Below are 20,188 nucleotides of genomic sequence, written 5' to 3'. Positions count from 1 at the left end.
GGTCATAGAGATCTGTTCCCCTGGAGAAAATGGTTGCTTTGGAGGGAGGACTCTATGGAATTATGTCATGCTGAGCTCCTTTCCTCCCCCAAAGCCTGCCTTCTCCAGGCTTCATCCCTCAAATCTCCAGGAATTTCCCAGCCTGGAGCTGGCAACCCTACTTCATCCAAACCGTGATTCTGTGCCAGGAGAAGCTGTAGCTAGTGGAACAAGCTTCCCTTTCAAGTTCTCTCAGCATCTGGAAGCAATGCCCCCACCACAGGTGCAGATAGCACAGAATCCTGGGAGTGATTGTGCCTAGCCTATGGCCAAGACTACACTAGCAGGCATTTATTAGACAAAGGCTTTGGGGGTTGGGTGGTGGCTCTCCCAAAGTCCTGAGGAGGGAATCGGTGGATATTGGTGCCACTTTATATAAGAGTACCAGCCCCCTTTTTAAAAAAAAGCACTGGAGAACTATCCAGAAACAATTTGGTGGGTGGGGTGGATTCTTGCAAATGCTTCAATATGCAGACAAATGTACAGAGATTCGACCAAACATACAATTTTTGCATCAGGGCAAAGGAACAAGTAGACACTTTAAAGGCAGGGGAACAAGTAGACACTTTAAAGGCAGGGGATACATATTTAAATAAATATGAGATGAGACAGAACACAAAGATATAGATCTATAGCCAACACAGAGCATGGCCTAGAAAGAAAGCAGGTTGTAATAATTTAGGCATATGTACTCAATACATGTTTCATAGAAGTTGGCCTCTTTAAAAAGAGATCATTGTGCATGTTTTGTCCTTCTCTGACCATGTCCACTTGGGCAGACTTCCATTGCAATCTTTTGGACTGTCACTCTTACCAGATAATTTTGTTACCTACTTGCAACATCCTTCCAGGGCCTTTAAGTGCCTCATGTGATACACCATGGTAAAAAGACATCACGGACCCTTTCTCCTATTTCCAACCAGGCTATTCTAATTTGCAGGCTCTATAAAGCAGCAACATCAGCATCAGAGGGAGTCAACCTGGCCTGGAAGGGGTTTTTCAGTCCCCTGAAGGAACAAGTCTGTAGTTTAGGATTGCTGATGGATGCCACTGGAGGCCCAAGTTTTTAGTAGTCTGTTCACTTTATTTGTATAGTGCATTATGATCATCATGTTTTAGTTTGTGAGTCGCCTTGATCAGGTTCCCTGGAGAGGTAACATCTATTTTTAAAATAAATACTTTCCTTTCTACTCATCTACAAACTGATTCATTCGACTTCATTCTCTTCCATCTTGAAATCTTTTAGCACTGATGAAAATTTTCCATTAACAGCATTAATAACAGCCCTGCCTCTGCTCCTTCTGAATCCCCTCAAATTCTGACAATATGCTGTGCAACGTTTTCCAGCATATTGCTTTTGTCCAATATTGCTTAAACTATGCATTGTTTTCCTGCTGTAGGAGAGTCCTGTTTTTCCAAGTAGGGTTGAGGGGCGGTCAAATTAGTTTGGCTGCATGAAATCAACCCTGACTCAAAAAAGAAATCCACAGAGCCATGGGGGAATGGCACATGCACGCTGCCCCACCTGGCCAGTTTCACTCCCGTATAGTCAAGCATGAATAAATACAGTGGTAAGGGTAACAGTTGCAGAACATTTTCGGTCTTCTCCCATACTCAAAGCATCTTTTATTTCAGAGGTAAGAAACAGCTGTACAGTAAGAGCCTAAAAGACTATGAGAAATTGTAGGTGCCAGTTCCCAGACAACTCTAAAGCTTTAGCCAGCAGTGGGTACTCCTGCCATACCCCAGGGCTACTGCCCTTCTGTCTTGCCCTAAGGAGTAGTGCCTTAAATGGAAGACAGTCCATTCTCTCCTGTCCCCAGTCCCATAATCCAGTGGCCATGTGCACTCAGTTGCCATTAGAAACCAGGCTGGAAAGGGTTGCATCCTGGCCTCCTTCCCACTGCTCCTCGTCTTCCTCTGACCAGCTCAAGCTGTCATCCGATTCCTCCTGGGAAGCTCCTCCAGCCTCCTGATTTCCCAAGTCATCTGCCTCCAGCTGCTGCTTTCCTTGAGGTCTGCTCTGTGGGTGCTCCAGCCTGGCCCAGGTGACCGGGCTGTCCTTCTGCAAGGTAATTTCCACCTTGGAAGGCACCATAGTCACACAGCTTTTCTCCACATTGATGACCTGGAAGAAGACCACAGAAATGGTTCCTGACCTTTGGCAGCAAGTGTAGCAGAACACTAAGCCGGGATTCTTGGAAAGGTCTCGTTAGCAGACACGGAACACACAAGGCTGGCCACCACTGCAACACCCACAGGTCCACTGGCACCTGCTAGGGAGCCAGCTCAGAGGCAGAGTCTCTTCATCCTCACTCACTGGAACTGCACCTATTAGGGAGTTTTTGTTCCTAGCACAGTTCCAGTGTTTAACAGCTGCACGACAGGCAGACATTCAATATGTTAAGCTTCCCTGCACATCACTGCAGGTACTCTCTGTCCACAGCCTCTTCTCCAAAGACATTTTTTTCAAGGAAAGAGACAAACAAAACTGAGACTTACCCCCCAAAGATCCATCTTTGCCTGGAAAACCTTATCTCCCTCAAAGATGATATGGATGTCAAGCTGGGGAAGAGGGGGAGGATAAGAACACGCATGAAATCAGCCCTCTACTGAGACAGACCAACGGTCCATCAAGGTCAATATTGTCTACTCTGAATGGCAGCAGTCCAGGAATTCAGAGAAAGGTCTTTCACTTTGCCTACTACCTAATTCTTTTTCTAACTGGAGATGCTTGGAATGGATCATGGGACCTTCTGCTTGCAAAGCAGAGGCTCTACCACTGAACTATGGCCTAGGAGAAAGGAATTACCTTCATCAGTAATCTGGGCTGTACCCTAGCTCAGACATGCTGGAGGAACCTCTCTCCTTGCAGGTCTCATTTGGAGTCACACCACAATGGTCCATCAATACAGATTCCCCATGCACAGTAAGCACCAAGGCTTCTTCACAACCCAGCTAGCATCAGTTGATATCTCACACTTACTACAGTACGGTTGGCCTTCACAGAGCTGAGCTTTGGCAGAGGAGTCTTGGCATAGATAGTTACCACCACTTGGCTGCTGGTTTGGTGCCAGTCTTGCCGGCAAGACACCAGTTTCTTGTCCTGTTCCCAAAAAGAGATAATTAGAAAGAGAACTCCTCTGCTAAGGTGTGTCTTGGGGTCTGATGAGAGCCATCCACAGTCTTCAGCAGCACATCATTCAGCCCCCCCTCCCTGAGATCTACCCCCTAGGCAGAGGGACTCATGGGGCAATCCCTCACCTGCTTCTTCAGCCAGGTGTGCTTCCCTCTGCTGCAGCCTTTCTGCTCCAGGAATGCAGTGAAGTCTGTTGTTTTAATTGCACAGCAGCTCCAGTATTTCATGCTGGGGAGGAGCAAGGAGAGAAGTACAGGAATGAGACAGAGGGTTTGGGTTCAAGAACTAAGTCACATTGGCCAGAGAAATAAGACTGTGGCAAAATGAGTAGGAATTTGACTGTTTTCTCAAGATGCCCCCTTTTTAGATGCCAAAAACTGCCTGGGCATTAACAAAAAGAAGCAATGTGCTCCAAGAAGGTCCTGAAGGACTTTTTCCTCCTATGTTACCCAGCCTGCCAGTTAAGCGCTGCCTCTCAAGCCCTGTTCTCTGTGCCCCTGCCTTCAAAGGTGAGGTGGGTGGTAACGGTACAAGGCGTTTTCTGAGGCAGCATCTCACTACTGGTACACTCTTCCCCTTGAGTGTACCACTCACACTGACTTTACCTTCTTTTAGGCCCCAAGGTAAAACACATCTTTTTACCCAGGTTTTTAATTAGGGGTTTTATTTTACCAGCTTTTCAATACCTGTTTCTATTTCATAGTTTTTAGGCTGCTTATGTCTAATGGCTTGGGGTTTTTAATTGTAAGCTACCTTGACCAGGATCCTGAAAAGGTAACTGTTATGATCTTTACTTTCCTTGGGGTAGATTTTCTTTTAATCTATCCCTTAACCCTCTGGGTAGTCTGCTGCCACCAGGAATATTTTATTCCAAGATATTTTATTTAAATTTTCCCTTTGGTAACGTTCCCAAAGCGTCAGGCTCCTTCAAGGTTCTATGTGGCCCTGAGGATAGGAATGGAATATAGCAAGGACAGCTGCACTGGGATATAATAAAACAAAATAAACTTTTATTTAGTTAAGAAGCGTATTGGTTTCATAAACGTAGATCTCGGTTCTTAAAGTTACTTCATTTACTCTCATTCACACACAGTTTGCCTCTTTCTCTAACTCAATATTTGTCTCACAGAAATGCTTAAAACTCCTCAGGCAGCACACAGCTAGCCTCTCTGACTCTTATTCACAGAAATATTAAACCTGCTCAGGCAGCACACAGCTGGCCTCTCTTTCCCTGACTGAGTGTCCTTTCACAAACATGCTCAGTTCAGGTTCCACACAGGTTATATTTCTCTCATAAACACTTCAACATGTTCAGGCAGCACACAGCTAGCCTGCTTTCTTCTGACTGAATATTTTCTCTCTGCCCTGTCAGTCTCTAACTGCATTCACTCTGCCCACACTCTCAGTCATCAACCAATCACATCACTCACTCTTCCCTCTCTCACCCCCACTCTTCACCTAGCTCAAACCAAGCATTTAAAGACACATGCACCCATTTCTTGAAATCGTTACAGTAACATAGAAATATTCTAAATGAATAAATAAGCAAAATTCTGCTGCTTTTGTAATGTATCATGAGTCATAGCCATATGCAGATGGCTAGAAGGTAGGTTTACTCTATGCAAAGGAAGGAAAGGGAAATATTTAGAGATCTGTATTTTTAGCAAATGTTGCTTGGGCCCAGTACTGCCTGCCACCTTGTGTGCTTGCTTCTGTCCACTGCAATGAGAGTTGCCAACTCTCAGTTGGAAAATTCATGAATATTTGAGGGTGGAACCTGGGGAGGGACCTCAACAGGGCATAATGTCATAGAGTTCACCCTCCAAAGCAGCCATTTTCTCCAGGGGAACTGATCTCTGTAGTCTAGAGATCAGTTGTAACTCTGGAAAAATCTCCAGGCCCCACCTGGAGGTTGACAACCTTGCCCACATAGCTTGTGCAGTTTGTACATAACAGGGTGCTGAAAAGCTTCTAATAGAGAGTCTCCAGCACTCTGAAGCAAAGTGGCCCTGCAGAGGCTTCCTGGAATGTCTCACTGCTCAGGTGAGGAAGTACAAAAAACACATTCAGGAAAATATAGTGAGTGCTGCTGCCTGCACTAGACCAGCAAACAGAGCATTTTGCCAAATGCGTGGAAGAGGATAAACTGGGAGATAAATCTCTGCGCTGGCAGGGGGTTCTGCCCATAGCAGATGGAGTCCAGAAGTTCTAGGTTTGGTCATTGATCTGGGCAAAGCAGTTGGGGAAAGGCAGTGAAGCTGATTGGTGTACCCCCCCCCCCTTACCCCTCATGGAAGACAGGGATCCCTCGGTGGAATATGCAGGTCTCTGTATTGCTCTCTTCCCCTTGATAAACCTGAAAGAACCGTGAGAAGAAGGATCAGCAAAGCAGCCCAGATGGCACCTGTGCCACACAGATGGCACCTGTGCCCCACCATGTACCACAGCCTCTACCTTAACAAAACATTTCTTCTGGCAGCCAGCAAGTACAGCTGGTGGCTCCCCCTGCTGTCCCAGAGTTAAGGAGCCATGCTTTCCCATAAAAGTCTTGCCTCCACAGTTTTGGCTAGAGAGGAGGGGAGGACTCTGACAATGGAAAAACACAACCTCCTTGCGGAGGAAGTTCTAAGGCCAAGAGTCCACAGGCAGGTCCAGCAAGAGTCCACAAGGGGAGTGGCAAAGTCACAACTCACCGCCTTGCAACCAGAGTTCTTGCAGGTGGTGCCAAGGTTCACCTCCAGGACAGCACCTGCGACAACCAGAAACAGCATCAAGGCATTTGGGAAGAGCCCAAATTGTAGCCTTCAAACTCTAGCCAGAGGATGCAACAGTCAATCCACTGGCTGCATTTAATGAGTAGCACTCTGCACAAGCTCAGCATAGGTATATTCCTCACCTCTCGAGCTTCTAAACAACAGAGAAGGACCCTCAAACTTAGCAGGAGGCCTATTCCACAGTTTAGTTATTAACATTAATCCAGCCCTAGCAGTAGAGATGTGGACTGAATTCCTAACTTTTCTCCCCCTGCCCCCACAGCATGGAGCCTCCCAGAACCAAAGTCTACTTCCAGCCAAACACACACAATGTAGAAGTTTGGCCCTTTACACCTACAATTCTTCAGTCCTCTTTTCTTATCCTAGGAGGATGCAGCCTTCAGGTTCTCCTTGAGGGCTCAGATAATGACACACAAATCTCAAGTACAATGCCCATCCCTTCCAAGTCCTGCCTCTTCTTCCTGAAGTTCTCACCGGTGCCCACAGAGTCCTGCACTGGAGGTTGGTCCTTGAAAGACAAATCAAACTTCTTTAGGGCCTGCTCCAAGGACCCAGAGACCTTCATCAGCAGTAGCTTCATTGGTTCATCAGCACTGGAGAAAGTCAATAAGAGAGGAGGGGGCTAGTGCCAAACCTCAAGCAAAGAAGAGTCGCCAGCCGGACAAGAGCCCTGCCACTCCCCTACACTGGCTCCTCTTTCAAACAAGGTACCATTAACTTATGGAACTTTCTTCCACTAGCTCAGGTGGCTCTAAAAGATTAGTCAAATTCCTGGGAAAGAATAGGTCTATTAATGACTTTTGGCTGCAACATCTTAATGGAACCTTCCTGATTCAGAGGCTGTGTACCTCTGAACACCAGATGGTTGTACAAAGAACAAGGGAAGTCTAACCTCCTTACTCTGCTTGTGGTCTTCCCATGAGCATGTGGCTGGTCAAGGTTGGCAACAGGATGCCAGACTAGATGGATCCATGTCTGATCTTTTATGTCTCCTCAACCAATGACATGGCCTCTTCCCCACAAACTCACCTGGGCCTCTCACGCTCCATGCTCTCTGCTGACTTGGGCCCCTGGACAATGATCTCAGTTTTAGTTTTGCTCTTTGACTCTGCCAACACCTCCTCAGGCTCTGGGGGCTTTTCATTGCTGTGATACCCTTTTGTGCAGCCCTTCAAGAACAAAATATAGAGAGTTATACCTTCTGCGTCCAGCATGCCAAACACTCGATAAGCAATCTCTCTAACAGCAGTGAGAAATGTCCTAACAGATGAATGAAACTCAACTCCCATGATAAGTATCTACTTGCTTCTTGCATTACCTTCATACAGCAACATTTTGCAAAATATTAACATCTTCAGGATTTCAAAGCTTTGAGATCAGGCAAACATGAGACCAGCCTGCAAGTTTGTTAGTCAGTGAGCACACATACATGAAAGAATGTTTCCATCATAATTATATCACAGGGCACACCAGCTCCTCTTTTGACGAGGGCCCTTCACCTGTTCCATGCACCAGCTACTTGCTTGCTTTGCATGAGTGTGGAATATCATAAAACTCGGGAGGTTCAGTATTTTGCCTGCTGGTCCCAGGTCCAATCCCCGGCATCTTCAGTTGAATGTCCATCAGTAGCAGGTGTTTCTCTGCATGGCAAGGTAAACTCTACTGGGGTACACAGACCAATTTTTTTGAATTGGTAGAAGATTGGGTTTTCAAAAGTAAGTCATGTGGCCAGAGCCATTGCCCTGTTATCCATTTCAAAATAATATTTTCCTCCCTACAAATGGAGGGGCAAACTGAGTCAGAATTTGAATAAATGCAACTCACGTTATTAACTAAGCCCAAGTTTCCAATACGGGACAGGATACAAATTGAAAAACCTAATTAAAAATGATGATTTAACAGAGATCAGCCCCTAACCTCATATAGTTTAGAGGGACCAGGCAAGGCCATAAAGAGCAGAGCCAGGCAGCCTGACAAGGCAGCCGGTCACATATGGAACACGGACATACCTTTATGGAGAGGAATTCGGAGAAGTCAGTGGTTCGTTTCTTGCAGCAAGACCAGCCCTAGAGACAACAACTGAGCATGAGCATCCCATTCCTCAGTACAGAAGATAGGTCACCAGTAATGACCAGAGATGTTCTTATGGCAACCAGCAGGGAAAGTATGTATTTGAAAAGCTACCGGCAGCACATGTCAGCAAAGACCACCAAATGGCACCAGGCTGGGTTTTGTGCAGGAAGGGAGAAGCTGCTAACAAACACACTCTCTATCCACTGCTTTCCTCCTGCCAGGCAATGCTTACTTGGCCTCTAGGGAAGTGAGAAAGACAAGCCTTGTTGGCTTCCACAGAAACAATAACTGGCTGCTAAACCCAGGCAAAATTTGTGACTTCCCTGTGCAAACACTAATACAATCCCTCCCTTTCAGTCCTCGTGCCTGCCTGTTGCTCAGCATCCATGCAATCTCATACATGTCCCCTTGCCCAGAATTTTGCTTAAGGATCCTTAGCTGAGCTGTCAGGCCCACTCACCTTCAAGGCATCATGGAAGATAGGAAAGCCTGGGTGATGGAGACAAGAGTCTGAAAGCAGGAGACAAAAGAGGGGAAGCAGGAAATTCAGTAAAGGTCTGTCACTCTTACCACCCAAACAACCCCTTGGGCTATTCTCACTGGTAGGGGCTGGGAGTATGAAAGGGGGGGCATGCCCCAGAGGTTCCACTGTTATAGCTCAGAGATAGGCAGATGACAGCCTTGGAACCACATCTGACCCATGGGAGCTTTTCAACCAGCAGTACTGGAAATGGAAAACAGAAAAAGCCAGCATCCAATCTGAAGCCTCCAAAAGCAGGCTAAAACCCAAATGTGACTCTCGGGGTGACAAATCTTCTCTCCCCTACTAACCCTGAGCAACATGCTCTGCTAGAAGTCAGAGGCAGCATTTTCCTACACAACCACTTCTGCTCCTGCTTCGGAACAGCATATTAAACCACTTTCAAATATCTCACAGTACCCAGCCAAAGACCCCTGAAACTGTAGTAGCAGTTTCAGGGTTCTGTGACAAAGATGTCTGAAGTAGCTTGGGAACACTACAATCCATACTGGTCCTCAAAGAAGCCAGAAAACCAGGCTTCAAACTGGTTTGCCTTTCTACTACTTGCTTGCTCCCAGTTCTGCTCACCACAGCCTGACATTCAAGAGGGGCCACAGCTCAGTGGTAAAACATGTAGTTTGTATGCAGCAGGTCCCCAGGATCTCCAGTGAAGGGGCTCAAGTAGACAGCAAGTGAAGTGAAAGACCTTTATCCAAAACACTCTCTGTCAAAGTCACAATACTGACCATGATAGGCCAATGGTCTGGTCCCTGCATAAGGTAGCTTCATGTATTTATATGCAGATCTAGGAACTCAAAAAGGGAGTGTGCCGGCTTTAGTATATTTCCTCACCACTGGTGCTCGATCCACACCTGCAGATGTCTGCATCAATTGTTACATTCTACCCCCGCAATCGGCTTGAGGTGGTCTTGCACCTGGTGATGATCTCACAACATAGTTTGCATTCTAGGTCCTGCTGGGCTTTTGCTTTGGGTGTGGTTTGTTATGCAAAAATACATCCCTCTCCAAATAGGTGTCACCCTTACTGCAAAGGCACCTCCACACTAGCCCAGTTCACTTGGATCAGAAGCCCTTCCCCCTAAGCTTGAACTATTGAGAGCAAAAGTTCTGCCTCTGGCGCTGTGCAGTTCCTCCAGAATAAAGCTTGGATAGTGAGTAGCTGTGGTAGCATAGCGTGCAAAATAGTAAGAAACTGGCCAAAGAGGATCAAAGTCCATTCAATGGATCAAAGTCCATTCAAGTGTCCCTTCATCTCCATCTCCTTCCCAAGGGAGATTCCAAGGCTGACATTCCTTGGGCTGGGTACAGAGTGTTGAAATGCTTGTGTTTATAGCCAAGCCTATCTGATCCCCAGCTTAAGACAGGCACCTGCCACAACTTGCCCGCAAGCAGCATCCACAACCTTCCAGAAGACCCAGATGTCAGCATAGGGTGGGGCTTGAGAAGCTGCCCCCCCCAGTGCAAAAAAGAAAATCAGAATTTTGAGGGCGGAAATATTGAATGCCATCTTTGCTCGTGTGGCCACTGGCAGCATCTGGCCATGACCCCTCCCCAGCCTTTCTGGAAGATAAGTCTGCCTTAGAGATGTACCCTTTCTTTCCCAAATGTATGTGGACTGATCTTGGTTAGTCTCTGATGCCAGAAACACAGCATATTCTCAGAGGCACTTCTCCTTACCCATTTGGCATTGCCACCTGCACCAGATGGCATATATCACCGTATCTCAGATCATTACCAGATGTTGCAGTGTACATTTGGGAGCCTGGCCTACAAAACTGTGTTCTTCTGGTGAAATCCTTGCATGAGAGTTGTTGCCTCTTTTGTTGTTTCCGTAACAGAGACTCCTGCTGTTTTAACCACTGCATGACAGGCAGAAATTCGACAGGGGAATCTCGGTGCATGTCCCTAAATAGCATCACCTGTTGAATCTGCCAGACATGCAGAAGAAGAAACAATAATAGCTACATATAACACCCACACTTGAAATGTTAGTAAGAGGAATCCAGACATGCAGCACTTGGCAACAAATTGTAATTCTCTGCAAATTCAAAGCAAGGCATTGTGGAAGTTCAGAGACTTGCAGAGCCAACTAGCCCTTCCCCAGTCCCAGTCCCTGCTTACCCTGGGTGTTCTTCTCTGGGTCAAATCTCTGCCCACAGCCCTTGTTGTAACACAGCAAAGCCATCTCCCAGATCTGGTGCTCACAAGGCCAGCTCCCGTTCCCAAGTGGGGCAGGCCCCAGTTCAGGCAGGCATCCCTGTCAGTCAACAGTTCTCTGTTGCAGTGCAAGAAACCAAGCATGGCTATCTTTAGCAGCAGCCAAGGGGCGGGCTTGCAACCGGAGCCCAGCCCAAAAATGGGCATGCAACTGCTGGGCCTCCAAGAATCATGCAGTTGCCCCTAGGGGAAGGGAATGTCACATGGGGTAGCAGGCACAGTGAGAACAGGGCTGGATTTTTTTGCCCCGCCTATGAATGATTCTGCACTGGTTTTCGCCTTGCCTATATCCTTGCTTCACAAATGCAAAATCAACACTGGGCGGAGGCCTGTCTTCGCTTCTGCTTTCTGCCCTATAGGTGTGCACTGAAAGAGGCTCTTTTTACTTTTCATGAGAAAAGATCTCAAGGCTACTTTCACAGCTGATCCTAAAGTCACTTTGGGCATTCCTGAAGCTGCCATTCAAATTGACAGAACCCACATTGGCTAGAAATTAGGTTGCATCTCCAGCTCTGATGTGTTGGCTGGGTTAACAACGTCCACATAGGTGCCCCCACAGCACTTGAGAGAGACTTAAGAACATTAATCACCACGTGGAAATTCTTCAAAATTACACAGACTGCCAAATTAGCATCCAGAGAGACCCTTTTCAGGTGAATTTCCGGCCATTATAAGCCAACACTTGGAATGGGCATCACCAACACAAGAACAAGGCTGTCAGCTAATGCAACCCAAGCATCAGGGGGGCATGTTTACTTAAGCTCTACCCATCTTACCTAAACATTGGGATACTAGGGAAGTCAGATGTTACCAGAAAGAGTTTAATTTGTCTGCTAACCACAAGTACGTAACCTAAGGGAGCAGATCTGGAGAAGGAAATATACCAAGACTGTAGAATCCAAATTTATTTCTGGGTATCTCATGATCCCACACAAAACTGTAGCTACATGGGGTGAACTTGAGAGAGAAGAGGAACTGAGATTGCTGGGCTGGTCTCCATCCAACAGGGTCTCATTCTGCCAGTGGTACAAAAATACGTGGACCAGAAGCAGCTGAGATACACACTTTTATTGTAATTAAAAAAATAGACATTTTTCAAAATCATTACCCACATGACATGGCAGTAGGGGGAGACAATGGGAAAAGGCGGCCTTTGGTTGTTTCCTACCGCACACTTGCCCCAGTATGTCCAACCATTCTTTGGAAAAAGGTATTTGTCGCTGCAGGTCTTCAGGAGATGTGCCAAGAGAGGAGGATTCTGGGCTGCCTCCTTCTTCCATCCCACTGACAGACATCGTGGAATCCAAAACAGCCCTGCTCTCTCTCAGGCCTGGCATGCCCTCCAAGAACTCTTTGAGATGGCTTGGCTGTAGCAGTCCCATTGACAAAGGGGGAATTCAAGCGCAGCTTCACCCTGAGCAAAAGTGCCTTGCTTTAGGGCCAGATCCTGCTATCAGGTTGCCCTTTCAGCAAGGCTAGTCAGTTTTTTCTGGGTCATTTCATAGGCGAGGAAGAGGGCGCCATTAGAGGGCAATGCTCGGATCACGGTGGGCATCAATCCACAATAAAGAGCCATCACACCTATAAAATAAATACAAGGCATATCAGTAAGGCCAGGAGGAAGAGGGGAACCGTAAGAGAGAAGCTGCATCCACAAACCCAGGTAGACCCCATTCCTCCTCACATATCTTGCATTTATATATATACCCTGCTTTTTTCCTGAGTGAGGACCCAAAGCAGCTTAAAATATTGTTCTCCGCTGCTCCATTTTATCCTCACAGCAACAGTCCTGTGAGATAGGTTATGCTGAGAGAAAGTGACTGACTCAAGATCACCCGGTGAGCTTCCATGGCAGAGTAGGGATTTAAACCTGGGACTCCGAGATCCTAGCCTAATGCTAACCACTACACCATGCTGGCATTTGTGGCGACCAGGGTTATATGTAACACTTGCCTTCCGTTCGTAAGATTTGCAGGAAAGAAAGCAGAAAGCCATCTTGCCGCCCAGCCATAGAGAGCACCTGAATCCGAGACTTCACAGAATCAATGGGATAGACAGCCAGCCAGAAGGCAGCGCCCCCAATTCCACCACTCACCGTCACAGGGAGAGCCCCTATAAAACAAGGTTGCCCTTACTGGTCACCGACAGTTGTTAAATGGATAGTGCAGTCACGCATAACAGCCAGATCAACTCTCAGAACTTTTTGGAAATCCCCAAACCTCACAGAACGCTTCATGCCCTGGACTCATCACAGTAGCTGGTTCTCAACAGTCGGAAAAAAGGAACTGAGTAGGAGCTTGTGCTTGGTATATGCCCCAAGGCTCAAAATGCCTTGGATGGAACCCTCCCAGTGTCTTCAAGCTTCCCAGCAGGTCCGCAGGACACAATCTTACAGGTGGGACTGCATAAGGGCCATGGAGAAGAACAGATCAAGGGAGCAAGGAGAGGTGAGCCCAGCAGGCAGAAGTGCTTGCACAGCACCAGGGTTCAGCTCCAGTTCTCACGAGATTTGGCCCAGAACAAGCAACCATGTCTCAAGCACATTCATAACCACTTGTGCAAACAGGAGAGTGTGGCCTCACTCTTACACCTCTCATCAGACATAAGGGACAGTGGCAGGGGAGGGTCAAGACCCTGCTCACCACTTGCTTCCTAAGGGGTTACCTGCCACCCTAAGATACAACCTGGTTGTCTCTGTTCATCTAGAAACAAGCCATCATTGGTAGAAGAGAAATCCAAGCAATGAGCGGTATCGCAGCTGTGACTAGAAAGAGATCAGGCAACTCTGAGGAAATACTAGAGGCCAAGGGATGTGCAGCAGTAGTAGGGAGTCCTTCCACTTGAAGATCTTGATAGGGCCTTCTTGCTGGGCCTGGGCAGAAGGAAGCAGCCATTTCCTTGTCTAGGTCAGTGTCCCTGCATGCACCAATACTAATCCACACATCCCCTCCAAAAAAGCACTAGTATTCTCAAAAGACTCCTGCATATGGGCCAAGTCGTCTTAGGACAGGCACAGTCAGCAAAGTTGATGCACTTCCTGGAATTCTGAGGCATTCCAGGCAGGCAAACAGCTGGAATGGGGGCAAGTTAGATCAGGCCTGAGGGCATTGCCCAGTACCAACCAACAGAGATTAGCATACTATGCATAGCTGCTTCCCAAAGAAACACTCAAATAGGAAGCTCTTAAGAGATGAGATTCTCAATATGCTAAATTCAGCATCCAGTCAGTTCCCTGCTTGCATGTTGCAATTGCAGAACGTGCACAAACCCCTTTTCCTTAAAGCGACTTGTGCTAACCATCCAGTTCCTGTGTTCAGCGTATTTTCTCCAATAGAATGTCCAGGTCAGCCCTCTGACTTTTCAATTAACTTCCTCCAATTCCTGAACAAAACAGAGCAACCAGTAACATTAAGTTGCAGTCATAAGCCAGCCTTGCTTACCCAGCTCCTCCTTTGACTGTCCAGCCTGAAGAAAGAAACTTCGACTGACTTCGTAACCCCCAAAGAAGAAAAAATAGCCAGGCACCTCACGCAGCCATGTACTGGTCAGGCCCTGGAAGAAACCCAGGGGGCCCTCCGATTGGAAGATGGCTTTCACCACAGCCCATGTGGAGCTGCAAGAGCAAGAAGCATCCTGTGACCCATGAACAGTGTGGAGGAAGAAATAAACTGTTCTCTCTCACACACACACTCACACACTCAATACACTTGTAACCTAAGAGAAATTGAATGGCAGTATAAACAAAAAGGAAACACTTCTGCTTGCAACATATGATTCCCTTGGGGAACTCATTGATACAAGAGGCATTGACAGTCACAAGATAAGACGACACTTAAAAGGAGTTGGACAGCTTCATGTAAAAGCATTCTATTGACAGCTCTTGCGTGTCTTGTCTCTGAGTACCTGTGCTGTGAGAGAGTTGTCTGTCCTGTAACTTTCATTTCATGGAGAGCTTGCATCCGGCACTTCACTAACTCCGTGGGGCATAGAACCATGGAGGAGAAGACGGATGAGAAGGAGCCGGCAATTGCACTGTGCCAGTCACTGTAACCAGACAGAGATCCTCAAAAGGAGAAAAACAGTTCCTAAACCCACTTCCATCCTGACCTGGATGACCCAGACTAGCCCAATCTCATCAGATCTCAGAATTTAAGCAGGGTTGACCCTATTAGTACTTGGATGGGAGACCACCAAAGAAGTTCAGGGTTACTATACAGAAGGCAGCCAATGGGAAATCAGCTCTGAATATCTCTTGCCTTGAAAATCTTAGGGGGGTGGGATCAGTGTAAGTCAGCTGCTATTTGACAGTACTTCACACAAACAAACCCACCTCCAGGCTATACTAGGAAGCAGCTCTAAAGTTATCCCTCCAGACACCTAGAATTCCTATTGCAGGTTGCCTTTTGCCAGCAAAAAGGACCCTGCTCTGCTAAAGACCTGCTTGAAAGGACTACTGCCAGACCACTTCCCCTTGGGGCTATACACATACCACTTTACATCAGCATTCCCAAACTCATGCAAAAGAAACCCCCCCTACCTGAGCTCCTTGATGTTGCCTAGTCCAAAGAGCTGTCTCACCAGCTGCTGGCAAAATCCATAGCAGGCAAACAGCACTGCATTCTCAGCAATATTGGCCAGCAAGGCTGGAGTGGTGCCCTGGTAAAGACCATACATGCCCTCCTGCTGATAGGTCTTGACCGAGCAATCGAAGAAGCCCCGGTACATGGCTGGAAAGGTCTGCATCTTCACTTTGATGGTGTCAAAGGGCTGCCCGCTCACCACACAGGCTATACCTCCTGCAAGGAACCCTCGTCAGTGCCATTTGTTTCCAAAATCCGCAATGACAAACAGCTTTCCAAAGCTACCACCAGAAAAATATCTGGACTTAAAACTCTAAAGTTCTCCACTCACCAAACATGATGGGACCAGTTTCTAAGCAACTGGGACTGAACTTCTCCGGTACGGACGAGTTTGGACAACAAAAGCACTTAAAGCAATAGTCAGCAATCATTCTGGCCACCCCCCCTCCCATTTTGAAAACATAAGCAGAGATGATAGGGCAGTCGTCTCATAAGGCCTGTTGCCCCAAACTGTTACTACTTCTATACCTTGCTCAGTTACAAAGTTGACAACTGGAGGCAAACTTTGGCTCCACCAACCCCACAAGAGCTCCTCCCCATTCCCTGCTTTGGAGCAAGTCTTCTATCATTCTTACCCAAGTCTAATATACTTCACCTTGTGGCTAGTGCCCAAGGTCCCCACAGATTGCCCCAACCGACCATCCTTGTTCTCCAATGAACTCCATCAAAGAGAGTGCTCCATTTACCAGTGCCCCATCCCTCAGACTCACCTGCAGCCCCTGCAGTGAGATCAACTAGCATTTGCACCAGCGGGTGGACTCTGGCTTGTTCAGAAGGCATCTCTGTGAAGGCAATAAAAGTGCAATGGTCCAAAGCGGATTTCCAGGCTGGGGAGAACGGAAACATAAAGCCAAGAGGGGTTCAGCAGATTCAGCAAACTTTCTCCCACTCTCTCTTAAAGGGTTAATTTCCAACACTGAAGTAATGGGGTGGGGAGGGGGGAGAGGCAGTGTTATGAAGGCTGGCAGGTGGCAATGCCTGCGGCATGGGGAAGGGAGGAGGTAGAAAGTAGAGGTGAGCCATGCAGCCTCCTGGGGTTTGTGTGCAACTAATGCAAGAAGCCCCAGGGAAGTAAGTGGGGTGGGGCACAGCTATTCCGTCTTGCTTCAGATAGCTAATGTTATAAGGAGGCAGAGGAGACTAGGCATAGCTTATTCTTGATCCTGACTATTGTGGAGGATAGAGAAATGCTATCAAATATTAGTCCAGGAATGGCAGCCTGCTCCCTCAAGCCCAGTCTTAGGAGATGATGACCATTTAAATGCCATGCCACGGAACTGGAGGACAAGAGGTGCCTTGTGAGGGGTTCTGGCAGATATTTACCTAGGAGGAATGGCAGCAATCAATTACTGTCCTCAACAGCCTAACGTCAGACCAAGAGATGCCCCTTGAGTTACCAAGGAAAAATCCAGCATGGCCTCTTTTGGTGACTTAAAGAGAGGCTGGGATGCATTACAGACATCCACAGGTGGAGGTTTTCATGACCAGGTGCTAGGCATGATCAGCTGCTTCTTACTGCAGTTCAAACTACTTTTAAAGGGCCATTTACAAGGTTCATTTACACGTCCTCAATGTTGCCACGTTTTCTTATAGCATAGCTTCTGTGACAAAGCAGAAATTCAGCTGATGAATTTTGGCCTATTGCTAGACTGGGGGGAGTACTCTCTACGCCATCAAAGCAGCATAAGCACGCTCCCCCTCTCCTTTTCCAGGAAGTGCTGCTGATAAATTACATTGACACGGTTGCTCTATAGCATTGGGAGGGGGGCAGGAGTCTTTCCCAGACTTGCTCATGGTAAAATCTTTAAAAAAAGATATATCCATTTTGAATACCTAATAATGTTAACAATGTTATTAACACTATTACTTTTTTATGAAGCAAAGGGATTTGTTCCTTTAGCATGCATTTCTAAGACATATCATGATTCAGAAGTAATTGTGTATGGATACGTGACCATCAGTGAATCAGATTTAAGTATTGAAAGTATGTAATAAGCTGAGTGGGGAAGACCCCCAGGAAGGTGGTAGGCTCCACTATGAACCGTTGTGTTCTGTCTCTGGGCAGGGCTGTCTGCTTGACCATTCCGGGCAAGTGGGGTCCAAGAGAAGCTGTTGATCACTGTTAGGAGCTCTGAGGTTTAATTTCTGCCTTGCATGTAGATAAGGATCAAACCTATACCCAAAGCAGCATTCAAAAGCTATTTGAAAGATGAAGCATCTGTAGAATTAAACTCTCTCCAGTCAGGAAATCTTGGACCAAAAATCATCTTCACAATCCTTCAGCCAGGAACTCTGAAAAATATGCTGGATTTTACTACTGGGAATTTTAACAGAGTGAGATTGGAGACTTGACTGAGAATTGGGCATTGATAAGAAAGGACGACAAGGTCAGATATGTCTTGGCCTGACACAAAGAACTGTCAGCAGAAAGTAGTAACAGGGGCCATTACCTTAGCTGGCTTTGCAGGGGACTGATAAAATACCTGTAATAAAGGGCTTCAGAGAAAATGGCCAAGAAGCTGAAAAACATGACACAGCAGAAAGTCACTGAAGTGAGACATTGCAGCGTGTGTGCATAGGGCTATCCACCATGGGCACAAATACCTCTATGGGCCAGGTTTCACCTCCTCTCCAGGAAAAAAAGTAGAGGTGTTTTTTTTTCACTTATTCACCCAATCAACTTAAAACTGTTTCTATATTTTAGGTCCAAAGGAACTTTGTATAATACCTTAAGAATATGTGCCTATGAATTAAAATGGTAATAGCAAAGCATATAGAAATCTTGAGTCATAGTAAGTGTTTAGCATGTAGGCCAGTTAAAGAATACTGAAGCCTACAGAACATGTTTATTCTGCTGAGGAACCCTTGAGGATAGCCCAGGCTCCATGACAGAAACAAAGAGAGACAGTGATTACCATCATGCAGCTGAACTCTGCCTGCCAAGTTTGTGCACGGGTGAAATTCCAGTTGTTGATTACAGCTCCCAACAGCCTCATGCCAAGTTACCTCAGCTACCCTTTCCCACTCCTTGCCACGCCTTTCTCTTTCATGCCAGCTCTGGAGAACACTAATCGTGTTTCTGCGGTGGCTAGAGTAAGCCAACTGCAAAGCACTGGGTAGAAGCTCATTAGAAGCCATGAGATGCAATCCTTAGCTCTTGTGCAGAGAGCAGAAAAAGGGAGGCAGGCAAAGCATCTCCATTTATAAAGGAGCCAGTTCTCTTGACCTGGCCACAAACAGCTGCAAAGAATGTTTCTGACACAGAAATGCAGCCACGTTCTCCATTACATTGTAGTAGGAAGAGGATGTATGGCTGTAGAGAAACCGTTACATAACTACCTGTGGACCCTGTCAAACATGCCTACTGCATCGATGCCTTGCTGTTGCATTATTACACTCCCCCAACAGGTGCAGCACAGGGGTGGGGTGGGGGTACAATAATCTGCAAGACCCTTTATAGAAGCCAATATTAACCTAGGGTCCAGTTAACTTGTTGCCCTATTATTATTGGCATGAAAGAACTAGAGAAAAGATCTAACCCACCTTGTTTTGGAAACCATGTTCTTATTTACCCCCACCCCCATGCAGTTAAGCCATAGCTCACTTGTAGGTACTAGAAACTGAATATTCTCTTCCCTGGAACTGAAACATTGATGCCATTACTCCCATCCCAATAACTGAGAAAAATTAAGCACATCCAAGTGCCTACATACCGACGGTAGAAGTTCCAGCAGCCAACAGCTCTGCTAAGCAAAAAAACTCATAAGCCCCACAGTTGACAATGCTTGGAGGCTGGATGAACTTTGAGCAGTACTAGTGCCCCTTCCTCCGCAACCTTCCAGCACACTCTGTTTATATAGCGCCGAGGTTCTTACGGAAAGAGGTTATCCGGGCTAGCTCTTATCTTGGATCATTATGCTAGTTACAACAACAGGTCCTGACCGGCTGATTGCAGCTTCCCAGTACATTTCAAGACAGGAGACAAGCTGCTGTGAAGTTGCTTCAGCTGTCTACTGTGCGATCTGGCTTGCCTTATGCTGACCTCCAACTGGAGGTTCTTTGTACCCAAAGAGCCCAGTCCAGTCATCCCTCCAGCAATAAGCTGAGGATTGCAGACATCAAACTACTGACCACCACCAGCCAATGATGTGGGCAATGCTTGGTGTTGGGTTGTATTTTAAGTGGGAGGTATAACACATGACTTTCCTGACTGCCAAAACTGCTTCATTTGTTCAGGCCAGAGCACTGATTTCCACCCCCCACCCCCAGCTATAGTAAGGAGAAGCCTCTGCTAAGGACTCTTTCCTTCACCCAACACATCATTTCATAGACAGGCCAACTCTTGCTCCTTTCAGATCAATTTACCCATCCCTGGAAAGAAAAGTATGAGAAACTGTGTATTACAGGAGAGACTTCATTCATTCTCCTGCAGACTGACAAGGAGTCCCCATTCCCAAGAGATGAGAGTCAAGTCTGGCATCTTTCTCCACCCCCATTTGGGCCCTAAAGTCACACATACCAACTTTTTTTCTACATTATAAATCCCATGCTTCCTTAAAAGGGCTCAGGATAGCCTAAGTTACTTCTCCTCCTCCTCTTTTATCCTCAGTGAAGCACAGGTAATGTCTAGGGCTACTGGCCAGCGAATTTCAGGGCTGAGTCCCAACACTAACCACTAGATGCCATACTGACTTCTCCAAAGCCAGAAGAATATTTAAAAAGGCATCTGGTTAACACTTCCAAGCTCACCTAGTAGGTAAGAAAG

The 20,188-nt window shown here is 46.7% G+C and overlaps 2 protein-coding genes across 2 annotated transcripts; both read right to left on the bottom strand.

Moving 5' to 3' along the window:
* Positions 1-1,617: 1,617 nt before the first annotated feature.
* On the bottom strand, positions 1,618-10,842 carry ITGB1BP2 (integrin subunit beta 1 binding protein 2). Its single transcript, XM_054996374.1, has 11 exons — positions 10,688-10,842; positions 8,486-8,535; positions 7,962-8,018; positions 6,982-7,121; positions 6,427-6,545; positions 5,872-5,927; positions 5,464-5,534; positions 3,304-3,406; positions 3,026-3,145; positions 2,542-2,604; positions 1,618-2,167 (listed from the first exon to the last, which is right to left on the bottom strand). Exons 1-11 carry the CDS (start codon positions 10,749-10,751, stop codon positions 1,889-1,891), a joined length of 1,122 nt encoding a protein of 373 aa, XP_054852349.1. The 5' UTR covers positions 10,752-10,842; the 3' UTR covers positions 1,618-1,888.
* A 994-nt stretch (positions 10,843-11,836) lies between these two features.
* LOC129340901 (mitochondrial ornithine transporter 1-like) lies at positions 11,837-19,225 on the bottom strand. The gene is made up of 7 exons (XM_054995801.1): positions 19,137-19,225; positions 16,134-16,250; positions 15,321-15,579; positions 14,687-14,827; positions 14,224-14,396; positions 12,737-12,895; positions 11,837-12,364 (listed from the first exon to the last, which is right to left on the bottom strand). The coding sequence occupies exons 2-7, from the start codon at positions 16,201-16,203 to the stop codon at positions 12,237-12,239; spliced, it is 930 nt and encodes a 309-aa protein (XP_054851776.1). The 5' UTR covers positions 16,204-16,250; positions 19,137-19,225; the 3' UTR covers positions 11,837-12,236.
* Positions 19,226-20,188: the final 963 nt, after the last annotated feature.

The sequence above is a fragment of the Eublepharis macularius genome, chromosome 13 (genome assembly GCF_028583425.1).
Source record: "Eublepharis macularius isolate TG4126 chromosome 13, MPM_Emac_v1.0, whole genome shotgun sequence".
Taxonomy (NCBI): Eukaryota; Metazoa; Chordata; class Lepidosauria; order Squamata; family Eublepharidae; genus Eublepharis; species Eublepharis macularius.
This window is presented reverse-complemented; position numbering and strand designations above follow the sequence as displayed.